Here is a 12695-nt window from a genome sequence, read left to right on the forward strand (position 1 = left end):
TTTAAAACAAAGAATATTTGAATGAATCTTTCCCTACAAATTAGTACATTGGATGATATATGCACGAGTACCTAAAAACATTTGGTTTATTGCACTTTCCAATCAGTTGCACTCAAACTGTGGAAGGCTTTGACACCTTTGCTAAATTATGCACTCGAGCCAGTGAAAGGATTTAAACAGAATCTTTAGATACTGCTTTTTGACAAGGCTTTTCTGTACACTATATCCAACTAAACAAATCCATTACAATTTTATTTCGTCTTTATTTCATGATTGATGATTCATTTTATTGTTTATTTATTGTTGTTGATGATGATTTTGTGTATGTACTCTTGGCGTCTTTCCTATAAATCTCTTTGTTGTATTTGTTGTTGATTTTGTGTATGTACTCTTGGTGTCTTTCTTATAAATATCTTTGCTGTATTTGTCTGTAAAAAGTGAGATAGATATAAATCAGTTTAAAGAGAAACTGCACCTTTTTTGAATATTGCCCATCATTTACAATCCTTATATGAAACATGAACACATACTTCTTTCCCTTTTCATTCCAACGTGATGAAATTAGTTAGTAAGCGCTAGCGAACAACTTCTATATTAACCAAGCTACAGCAATGTTGTTATTGTAGCTGTTAACACGAAAAACTATACTGTATTTTCTGGACTATAAGTCGCTCCGGAGTATAAGTCACAAAGGGACAAAAATGCATAATTAGTTAGAAAAAAAAAAACATACATAAGTCGCAGTGGAGTACAAGTCGCATTTTTGCGGGTAATTTATTTTACAAACTACTTGACCAAAACAGACATTACGTCATCTTGGGTGGCAAATTCTAACATGATATGCTAATGCATAACATGCTGCCCGATTAGTTTTTCCAGCTGCAAATTTCACTATTTGCAGTATGTAGTCGGCGGAATATGATTTTCCTTTGGGGGACATTTGTTTTCTGTCGTTCTCAGTTGTCTGTGTAAGCTAAGGTCTACTGTTTTAATATTGAATTGTTGAATTTGAGTAGGAAATATCAGTGCAAAAGTAGAGTGCCCTCTTAGACTGGCTGTCTGTGAAATTATATATTTTTCCATTTGTAAGTCGCAGGAACAGCCAACCTATGAAAAAAAGTGCAACTTATAGACCAGAAAATATGGTATTTATATGGCGGACTAACTTGATGACCCGTTAGCCACTCATCTCAGCGTCATTCACAGTTGAAAGAGTGGATACCTAGCTCTCAACTTCGCCGCAAAGACTCAACAAGATGCTTCTTTGCCGTCAGCATTTTTCACCCGAGTACTGGAGCACACGTCTTGTGCTGGAATACACAGCCATCCCAATGAGAGCGGACACTAAGTGCTGTATCAATGCTGCTGCTGTTGACGGAACTAGTATTTGTATGTGAAATCAATGAGGCGGGGAAAGAAGTTTCGTAGTGTTCTGAATCATCAAAATACTATAAAGATGCAACTATTACATATATATATATATATATATATATATATATATATATATATATATATATATATATATATATATATATATATATATATATATATATATATATATATGCACATATATATATATAGGTAAATCCAGGTGGGGGCTAGACAGCATATATGTGCAGATTCACGGGTGAAAAAGAACCTGCTTCTGCTGCCAGCAGCACAGGAAAGCAATGTTTAGTCGATAACGGGTCAATACAACAAGTGGTCTTGTAAGAGTGCATCACACTTAACTTCACAAAGAGATTGCAGCAGGAGAAGAGCAATACTTCAGAACCTCTTTGTTCAAACAAAACCTAATATGACCACAGTCAGTATTTTGGGCCATGCTATATTTTACAATTAAATAAGACCTGTAATTAGCAGTGTTAGTCTCTGGCATTCAAATTATCCATAGGTATGAATGTGAGTGTGAATGGCTGTTTGTCTATATTTGCCCTGTGATTGGCGGGTGACCAGTCCAGGGGTGTACCCTGCCTCTCGCCCATGACCCTTGTGAGGATAAGTTGTACAGAAAATGGATAGTCTCCAGCAACATTCGGGAGACCATACAAATGCACCTGGAATGACCTTTCCAGTGTGTGGCGCCTGGGTGGGAAGATGTGGAAGACAAGTTGGTTCCCATGCAACAGGTAAATTAATAGTAGTAAAGAAAGAGCACAGACCAACTTCAGTCAACCAAAGTTGTTTTTTTGTTCAAAATGAAGTCAAATACGAATTATACCACAAGAACCTACTTTTGACAGGGATGACAATTCTACAAAAAAATATATATATATCAGGAGTAATGCCAGGCAGCGAAAGAGAGAGGGGCAGAGAAACACAGAGAGAATACGCGAGATGCGATTGCTCTCAGGTCTCCTTCATCACTCCAGGTCTGTTTTCCCCCTCTTCTCCTGGATGTCTGCCATTAGACACGCTCAATTGGATTCCTGTCAGATGTGCGGCCTCGCCCTGGGTCTCCTTCCTATGGGTGACTGAGCATGCTGCATGTGTGTGTACAAGTGTGTGTATGCCTTTGTGTGCATATGTCATTTTGCCGTTTTTTGTAGGCCAAGCTGGTTAGCTTTTTCCACACACAAACACACATACATTTTCAGCACACGTGTGCAGTTCAAGGCTTAGTTCACTTCAGGCAGTGGTCTTGAAACAGCATTAGCATGGACCTTGGCACAAGAGGGTAAATGCTGACACAGATTTGACCAAGAGGTTACCATGCTGAGATTTACTGCTTGCCTACGTTCATTGACCTCATCTTGGCTTCCAGCATGTGACGGTGAGGAGGAACTATCTGAACAAAAGAGCATACGCTGCTTACACGTTGGCTATCAAAGTGTAACAAATGACTACTTTTGGGAGGTTTGACCATACACTGTCTTGACAATACTTGGATTCATTACCTTTACTGATATGTTTCATTATATCTTAAATGATGTGACAACAACTGAAGCTTTAGGATTTGGCCCAAAGGCAAACAAAAAAATTCCAACATTGCCAATGTAAATAATGCATTTAGTCATGTAGTAGAGATGTAAATATATTTGTCATAGACCATTATATTCAAATGTAGATATGGTACAATGAAAAACTGATACAGAACGGTCAGTACTGTTTGAAAATATGATTCGATTCTACAGTTAGTGTTTGTTGCTGTACACATTAATCTTACATTATAAAATAAAAATGCCAATTATTTGAATGTGGCATACTTACAATTCATTACAATTCTTACAAAGAGCTTACAGTAAAGAGCACATCACATCCCCAAGCATGCTGTAAGGCACCGGCAAAAATAAAGTAAACAGAATAACATGTCAAATGTATATATTGTTTATACAGACCAAAAACACCCTACACCAGCATGGAAAATATACTGGTCTATGGTGGTTTAGCTGGTGGACTATACTGGTGTATGCTATAATTTTCATGCTGGTTGATACAAGCTTTGTCCGAGCTTTCACGGTTTTAGCGAGGAGCATTGGCCGAAGCTGGACTATCCCCAAACTGTTGCTGAAATCTGATGGTTTCCAAAGTTACTGTACTTGGTACTTAGAGCAAGCTGTAAGCAATAAGAATATAATAAGAAAACCTGTGGATGTATTACACTGCACAACACATAACATGCCACAAATTCAGAACTATCACACTGCAGAGGTGCATACTGCCCACATGGGTTTTCTAGTAGCACAACAGAGTCATCAGATGTCTAATGTCTAATTGTGTAAACAAAATAAGGGTGTCATAAAAAATTCTTACTTTAATAATGTAATTGGAATAGTTTGTTTCTTTCGGCTTTTTCCTGATTACGGAGTATTGGTGACTGTGTCATACACAGGCATTACAGTTTGTTAAGGATTTGTAGCAATGTGTACAGAGGATGATATCCCATCGTTTTCTGAAATACTGGGCAAATTTGTCCAAAACAGATTTCATTGGGCGCTGCGGCTAGATATACTGTAGAGTATATAAAGAGTCCCCTTGAGAAGGGCTGGACTTTGTTCCACTCTTGTGTTGCCAACAGTGAAAGGTGGGGGGGGGGGGTTCTTATTGCCACCCCAGCTCAGGTCCTGTATTTTGGAATTAAACCCGGTGAACGAGATCACAGATTACCCGCCCTTTCTGGACTCCCTCGAGGTACAACTGGAGAATTGTCCCTTGGGGACCTTGTTCTGCTGGTGAACAAGCTACAGTGTATGTCTCACTGTTGCAATGTCATCACAAAAAGCAACCCAAGACTTTAAATAGAAGTCTTGACGAGCCTTCAATGGCCAAGTCAATCACTTCATCTTAGCCCACTAAATCATGCTTCCCACTTACTGAACCAAACACCTTGACATTTAAGATGATGGCATTAAAGGTTTGGTAAGGCACGTCCAGGGACGAAAGGCAAATTATTTTTATCCAAGTATGAAAAAATAGTTACTTTGAGAAACTTCTTAAATCAAAGCCTACACTTCACTTGGTATTTCAATGTCAATTGTATCCGAACTTGTGTATCTGGTTTCGGATCGAATCATCCATCACAAAGCGATTTTCATCCCTAAAAGATTTGAACCATTTACAAATATTCTCCTTTCCCCAAGTTTTGAGTTTGCTGTCCTTCCTTAAAATAATATAGGACTTTGTTGTTGTTAACACAACAAACATAATAAATCATAGGGTACTCACTGTGAACATGGTACGGAAGTTGCAGAGATCAGTGAAGAGCTCCTCCACAGATGTTTTCTTTGGATCAACAGCAAAATACTCCAACAGACTCAGGTAAAGTGTCTCCATGTTGCAATGCATGGTTACCAGCTTGTCATACTGCTCTCGTGCAACCTTGCTGAAGCTGTGAGGGTGTTTGTCAAGGTCAGCCAAAAATGCATCATACAGGGCGCGTATATTGACACAATTACATCTGCATTAATTCTTTAAAAATAATTGGTTACTGGTGCCGAATGCAGTCCATTTACCATCAAACGGCATCTGCGAAAGAAGTGTCTTGATGGAGACCTAGTATTATGCTCATGTTCGGCCTTTTGTATTGAGTTACTACACACAATAGCATTTGTTTTTTTTTTGGCCTGGCGATGTATCTACAGTGGTCTAACTGGGAATCTTTATTCATTTATTAATATTGAAACCTACTTTGTGGAAATTCACTTCCGAGAACCAATTAACCTCAATAAATGAAGAAACACTGTAGTCCAGTTTTAGCTAGTTCAACTCAAAACAACCTAGTGAGAATGTCATATGATGTAAGGTGTGTTTAAAAGGATATAGCCATTTTAGTGAAGAACATGTCACTGGGGTCATCAGGGGACGAAAAAGTCTCGAGGTCTCTCTCCAGTTGCAGCAGCTGCCTCTCCATCTGCCTGAGGCTCTTTTCCAGATTCTCTGCAGACACTAACACAACCAACATGCATTCAGGCGCACGCAACATTCAGAAAAGTACAAAGAGGCACATTAGCACGCCAAGAGAATAGGGGGAAAAGAAGCAGAAAGAGGACAACTCAATTACTTGTACAATCAAATGCATTATTACTGTGTTGCTTTCAAATGATCAGATGAAATACAACACCCATACAGCTGAGAAAACATGACAAAACGCAACTCAATTGCGGTGTGTTTAATATACGGTAGATTCATGCTGACCAAGAAACAGCAGGGAAACAATGAAACACTGGGGGAAGAGGGGTGAGGAGAAAATTAATCAAATACCTTTTTTCAATTATTCTGATTGTTTATGGCGCTGCATGGTGAGGAAGTGGTTAGCATATCTGCCTCAGTCAGGCGACCCAGGTTTGAATCTTCATCAGAACATCTCTATGCAGAGTTTGCATGTTCTCCCCATGCTTGTGGTGGCTCTGTTTGGGTACGGCTCGCTAACATGCATGTTCGGCTATGTGTATTATGTTGTCTTGAAAATTAGTATTTATCCCCTTCAAATCATATAAACAGTGCATCCTTTTTATGGCAGTATTTTTACTGAAAGAAAGTATAAAAAACAAAAAAGATAGTAATATTCATTTGCATTTGGGAAATACCGTAAGTGCTTGATCAACCAGCAAGCATTCTGAAGCCAAAACCGGTTATGCATCTACAATATGTTATGTGCCAACCTGATTATATTTGTATGTGAAATGAAAACACCTAAAATAGCGTTAACTTTGTATCAATAAAAAAAAAAATTGGAGATATTTAATCCAAAATGGACTCGGCTTAGACCCCTCATTTAAACCAAAGCAAACTTGCTGTAGCTTGGTTAATATACACGTTAGTGATGTAAATGGAACACAGTTGGTGTTTTTTTTTTTTTTGGTTTGTTTTTTTGTTAGGGCATTAGTGTCAAAATAATTTTCCCATTACGCTCATAATAACTTTCTTTAATTTGTTTTCCTGTGCTAGAATGCACAGAAAAGTGAAATAAATGTGTTCATGTTTCACATAAGGATCTTGAATGATGGGCAAAATTCCCCAAAAAGTGCAGTTTCCCTTTAAGCTGGGCATGCCTGCCACTTTAAGCAATACACTGAATATAACACACAGCTTAAATTATCCTGATTAGACCACATGTGACAAAAAAATATAAGCAGCTTATTTTTAAGCAGTATAAAATTTACCTTGATCCAAGTATGAGCGTTACAAGAAATCACAGTCTGAAGATCAGTGTAGCCAAGCTATCACTGAATACAGTGTGTGTATATATACATACATATATGGTGGCCCCTTGAGTGGTTAGCATGTAAGCCACACAGTCAGGCGATGGGAAAGACTTGGGTTTGATTCTCCGCTTGGGCATCTTGTTCATATTGTCAGATAGATCTAACGTTCTTACATTTCGTACACATTTTATATATGCCCTTTGATTTAATAAGTAGTGAGACCTAAATGACTCAATGGTCGATAGAGGGTTCTGACAGTCATAGGGCAATTTAAAAGAATAAAAATTGCTAAATTTGTAGAGGTCAACCCCCATTGACACTTCTTTGCGACTCTGCAAACCTGCTTTGCAATAAATGAGACTGTGAAGCACACATCGATGCATACTCTCTCAGCATACAGAAGTGTGATTGTACTTGATAATGCATGAAATACTAGTAACATAATGCAACCTTTTTGCATGAAGACCATGGATATCAAATAATTGCATGTTGGAGTGTGGAATGTTCAGTCAATATGCTTACAACCTGAGCCTCATTTCTCACACAGCCTCTGGCAATACTGTAACACATCAAGAATTGGTATTAGAAGAGAACAATCTCATATGGGGGCCTGCACGGTGGAGTACTGGTTAGCATGTTGTCCACACAGTGAGGAGATATGATAGAGATGTGTTCAAATCTCTGTGGGCAGTTTGCATGTTCTCACCGTGCAGGTTATGGGTTTAATCCGGGTACTCTCCCACATAAAGAAAATGTGCATACTAGGTTGACTGGCAACTCTAAATGAATGAATGTAAGAGTGATTGTCTATATGTGTGCTGCAACTGGCTGGCGACCAGTCCAGGATGTACCCTGCCTCTCGCCCAAAAGTCGCAGCATACCCCCACAACCCAAGTGAGGATAAGCAGATCATAAGATGGATGGATCTCATATAGCGGTGCACTGATTACAATTTTCTGGCCAAGCACTGGTCTTTAAAAAGCAGGACCTATGAAGAAAGGGCTAAGTTAGATTATTATTTTGTGCATTAAGAGTGTTTCATCTTGAAGATTTCATTTAAATCGGCGTTCCAATACCTGTCCGCAGTGCTGAAAACCTTTCAATGTGTGTGGTGATTTCCAGAAAATGAGGCTTTATCATTGGTTGTATGTATTTTTCTTTACTTCGGTAACCACTTTATCATTATTGCTAAAATGTCCACTTCAATTTGGATGCCAACATCGGACTGGAGTTATGTAAAAGTTCATGTGGGATGATTACTTAACTATTTATCAATGTTCATGTCAAACCTAATCAAAACGTAACCATGCCAATGTTTGGGAACCACTGTACTAAGCTGCACATTGTCACATAATATGACTGACATCACATCACGTGCAATTCCATTACTAATGGCCACTTATCACACTGCACAAGAACTCAATTCATTGATATGATTAATTTCAATCACATTTGATAATAATGTATATTTTACCTCTGCTTGCTCGGTCCACGTGTTTGAAATCTTCAACAAATTTGATGACATGTGCAAATTCCTCCTCACATATTTGTGCCAAGAAATGGAGCAATGTGGTCTTCTGATCACCTGATTTGGTGTCCTTCAGCTGTTGAAAGGACAGATCCAAAAAACATATAAAAATGAAATATAAACATAGCAAGTACACATAATGAACTATTAAATATGTAGAACAATTTGTTTGGACCCATAAATAGGAAAAAGGATTTATTTGCGTGTGTCTGTGTTTTTTTGAGTTTTTTAAAGTAGTGACAATAGCGATGATAGTAATTGTGAATTGTAACATGAAGCACTCGATATAAACTGTATGCATGTTCAAAATAAATTAAGCTCTTCCCCTTCTGCATCCTACCGATGCTTACACTAGCCAGTTATATGTCATCATCTCATCAGTTGTATTTAGACTCACTTACATTTAGTCTAAGTTTATAGACTTTCTTAAGTAAAACGTAGAGTTGCTTGAAATTAATATGCTGAAAAAATTTGGACCTGGGTAAATGTCAATAATTTCTGAATAACTACCTTTTCTTCAGGTGGCAATGACTGGAAAAACACAAGTGCATTATGCCTCGGATAAAGATAGAACTGTCATTTTTTTTCTGCATGATGGTGATGATGACAGAGAGCAGAATATAATCCTTTGGTAGGAGACTCATCCATCTCTCGCAGCAAAACAGCCAAAGAAGCCATGCATCACTGCCAAAATCTTTACCTGTTAAACGTGTGTTATTCAGATAAAAACTCATGTATGTATTGTATATATATACTTTATATTTTTGTTGAACAGTAGTACAATCAACTGACTCAGTTTGTTTGTTTTGAAAATTTGTAATGCTGATGAGGGCAGCACGGCGGTCTAGTGGTTAGTGCACAGACCTCACAGCTAGGAGACCAGGGTAGAATTCCACCCTCGGGTATCTCTGTGTGGAGTTTGCATGTTCTCCCCGTGCATGTGTGGGTTTTCTCCGGGTACTCCGGTTTCCTCCCACATTCCAAAAACATGCTAGGTTAATTGGCGACTCCAAATTGTCCATATGTCAAATATGTCCATTGTCTATATGTGCCCTGTGATTGGCTGGCGATCAGTCCAGGGTGTACCCCGCCTCTCGCCCGAAGACAGCTGGGATAGGCTCCAGCACCCCCCGCGACCCTCGTGAGGAAAAAGCGGTAGAAAATGAATGAATGAATAATGCTGATGACCCACACACCTTTTATATCATCACAATCTGCTGTGTTGAGCAGGCCCTGACAACGATGATGTCAAAAGTCACATTTTAATGAATTCTTTCTTTGTGTGTTGTGTCCTCCATTTTATTGCTGTCATTGTAATATGATCTTTGATATGTATGTATGTATGTATGTATGTATGTATGATTGTTGGTATCATTGACAACAAGCACTCTTGCTTCTTAAACAGTGACTGTTGAGGGAGTCAGCAGCCAGTTCCGATCTTGCATCCGTGAAGTAGAGTCATGAAAGCACCAAAATAGTTCTTATTTTTAGTATCGTCTGCAGAGCTCTTGCATGCACGTCCTCTCCAGTCAACAAGTGTTAACCAGAAATATGGCTTCAAAATTGTTAGAACAGTAAAGTGCTGCCTGCATTTTGGAACCTGACTGAAATAATGCAATTATTGTCATTTCAGGTGAAGAAGCCGATACTTTTTAACCTTTTGACCCTGTGACTAACAGCAGTGCGGCTTATTTAAGGCTATGTTCTAATCTTGTGACATCTCTTTTACTTCAGCACTTCTATTAATCATTTAAATACTGTGCCGCTTGACAGTCAGTGAGGAAACAGTAGCTATGTCTTTGACCGGACCCAATCACGAGCTATACATGAACTCACATCAACCCATTGGAAATTGCAAGAGGTCATTACTCAATATAACGGTGTGACTCTCGTTTGTTCAATCTTGAGTTTTTTCATAGCTTGTGATTGGCTTCTTTTAAACAAAAAGGTACCTGGTCCTCACAAACTTGTGCTCGCCTTAACATGTCTTTATATGACATGGACACTGCAGTTAATAGTCTGGATCGTCTTATATATTTGCATCTTCTTTAAATAGTGGGTAGAAATGACGGAAATTGTGTCCACTTAATTTTTTTAGAGCGACAAACTTGAAATGATTGAAATATTAAGTCCAAGTTAACCTTGCTCTTGACACAACAGAACAACATAATTCAGTATTGATGAAAAGCCTTATTTTTTTATTTTTGAGACAGTGTATTTGTAAAATGCACCTTGAACATGCTCACAAAATAATCTAGCATTACCAGTAACAACTTTCAGATTTTTTATATTTCATCTTTTTTATCCCTTGAAAAAGTTTTCATTTGTAGCTGAACAATTGCTTGTATGATGGTGTTTTGTTTTGTTTAGTTTTTTTTGTGGGGAGTGGGTGAAGTGAAGATTGACGATGGCAGCGCTCTGCAATTATTTCATATTGCATGATAAAATGTAATTTAGCTAAAATCTAAATTAAATAATTTTTAGATCCTAAAATAAAAACATGAGTAATGAAATTATGTCCTTTTGGGTGACTGAATGAAGCCATGAACTTTTCAAAGTAAGGTCAAATCTCACCTTGCAGAGAGAGCTGAGGTCAAAGCCGAAAGACTGGGCATTTCGGGAACCCGCATTCAGGTAATTTCCCAGCAGCAACACAAGTTCCAGCAAGCGGCCAAAGGAGTGACTTGTCCTGACTTCATCACAAGCAGCATTTACAGCCAAGATATCTGGACGCAAGTTGTTCACTTGCTCATCAAACTGCAGCCGGAATAGAATATGGCTGAGACGTGGACGAAGTCGCTTTACACTACTCATCTAGGAGATAAGACACAAATAACAGATGGAAATAGTCAAAACAAAGAAAATTGGGATGACGTTAGGTTAAATAAATTATATAGAACCCCTTAAATTACAATCAAACAGAAACCGTTGCTACCATCAGGATGGAAAATGTTGCTAGGCGGGAGTAATAGATGCTGGCATTGATTTGATTTGGGAGTTAATTGTGAAGTTAGTGTCAATATAGGGCAGGAGGATGGAACATACAATAAGCTGCCTTGGATTACCACTCTGACACAATTATGACAAATTGGAAAATATTGCGCTGGGCCCAAGGCTTGGACACAACAATGATTGTCTATGCATATGAAGTTGTAGGAAGGGATGCAGCTTCCATTTGTGTTGACGAAACAGCTGGCTGCGCTGTTTGGTGCTTGCCATCAGGGGTTTAATTATAGCCATTGCAAAATTATCAAATGACAATTCCAGTCAGCAAACAAGTGTACATGTGTGTTTTTCTGTGTGGAATATAACTTGTCCTTCATGCTTCACAGGAAGAAAAGAGTTGAAGGAGTATGAAACCTCATATTGTAAACTTTGAATTCTAATACTATGGACCATAAAGCACAGTGATAACAGATTTGGGAGTAAATGTTTTGGCATCTTGTAAAATGTGTCTGTGCGGAGTGTCAACAACAATTTAAATCCAGGATGAAATACTAATCCAAAATGCTGCCAGTCATATGGGCCGTGACTACATGAGTGGGGGTTGTGTGCATTAGTAAACAAATATTCCAGAGTTGAACGCAAGTGTTTTCCTCATGTCCCACGAGAGATGCACTTCAATGACTACTTATTGAATACATTACGGTAAGATACAAGTTTTTAATGTTTAAGATTTTAAAGGGTATGACTCTAAATAGGCCAACTATGACTATAGTGTATTTTTCCTTCTTTGTATTTTAATCAGGATGCAATCAGCATCCTGCACAACCAGAACATACAAAATCATATCATCAAATGATATAAATAAAAGTACTAAATAAACTCAAATCCAAAATGTCCCTGAACTTTTCAGATGTATACACACACACACACACACATATAGTATATATGTTTGTATACTTTGGGGAAAAATGAAGTTATAAAGTTCAACAGTTGTCTTTTTGTGTCTTTGTGCATACACATACACTTACCACAACACCAAACTGCTCAGGCTCTGACAAATTTGCATAATCACTGTTGTACTTAGCCAAAGCATTCAGTTGCTCCTGCTCAGGTAAGTGCTTCACAAGGTTCTACAATGAAAAGGGGAAAACAGGACTATGAAGTAAACATGAAGTAAAGAGATACATCATAATTTAAGATTCTTTCTGTATTTGTATTGGCTTTTTCGGTCAAACAATGATGCTGCCACAATCACCCAGACAATACAAAACACCAGATGAAAACTGCACCTGGCTGAAACTGGGGTTACAAGCAATTTCTTGGGCTGGCCAAAGCTGAAAGGCATCTGTTTATTGGCTTTATCGGCTAATAAAACAAGCACCACCGCTAGTTCCCAAAACACACACACACAAAGCCATAAGCCATAAGCCATGGTTAAAATGGACAAATCTCTAACTTTTTAAATCTCTTAAAGACTTTAAGAGATGTCAGGTGTGTCTCACAATTCATCCAAAGTATAGTTACCATCTTATTGAAAGCAAATTAAATTCAATGTTAAACATAAAATATTTGTCCCA

At 38.1% G+C, this 12695-nt stretch overlaps 1 protein-coding gene across 1 annotated transcript in view; it reads right to left on the reverse strand.

Annotated features, from left to right (window-relative positions):
* LOC131139379 (protein diaphanous homolog 3-like) overlaps positions 1–12695 on the reverse strand; it is an 89538-nt gene that overhangs the window by 39812 nt on the left and 37031 nt on the right. Inside the window, exons 21-25 of the mRNA XM_058088961.1 lie at positions 12147–12248; positions 10747–10986; positions 8119–8248; positions 5260–5385; positions 4666–4829 (exon numbers count right to left, since the gene is read on the reverse strand). Coding sequence (XP_057944944.1) covers positions 4666–4829; positions 5260–5385; positions 8119–8248; positions 10747–10986; positions 12147–12248 — 762 coding nt within the window. The remainder of the gene's footprint in view (positions 1–4665; positions 4830–5259; positions 5386–8118; positions 8249–10746; positions 10987–12146; positions 12249–12695) is intronic.

Source organism: Doryrhamphus excisus, chromosome 12, assembly GCF_030265055.1.
Source record: "Doryrhamphus excisus isolate RoL2022-K1 chromosome 12, RoL_Dexc_1.0, whole genome shotgun sequence".
Lineage (NCBI taxonomy): Eukaryota > Metazoa > Chordata > Actinopteri > Syngnathiformes > Syngnathidae > Doryrhamphus > Doryrhamphus excisus.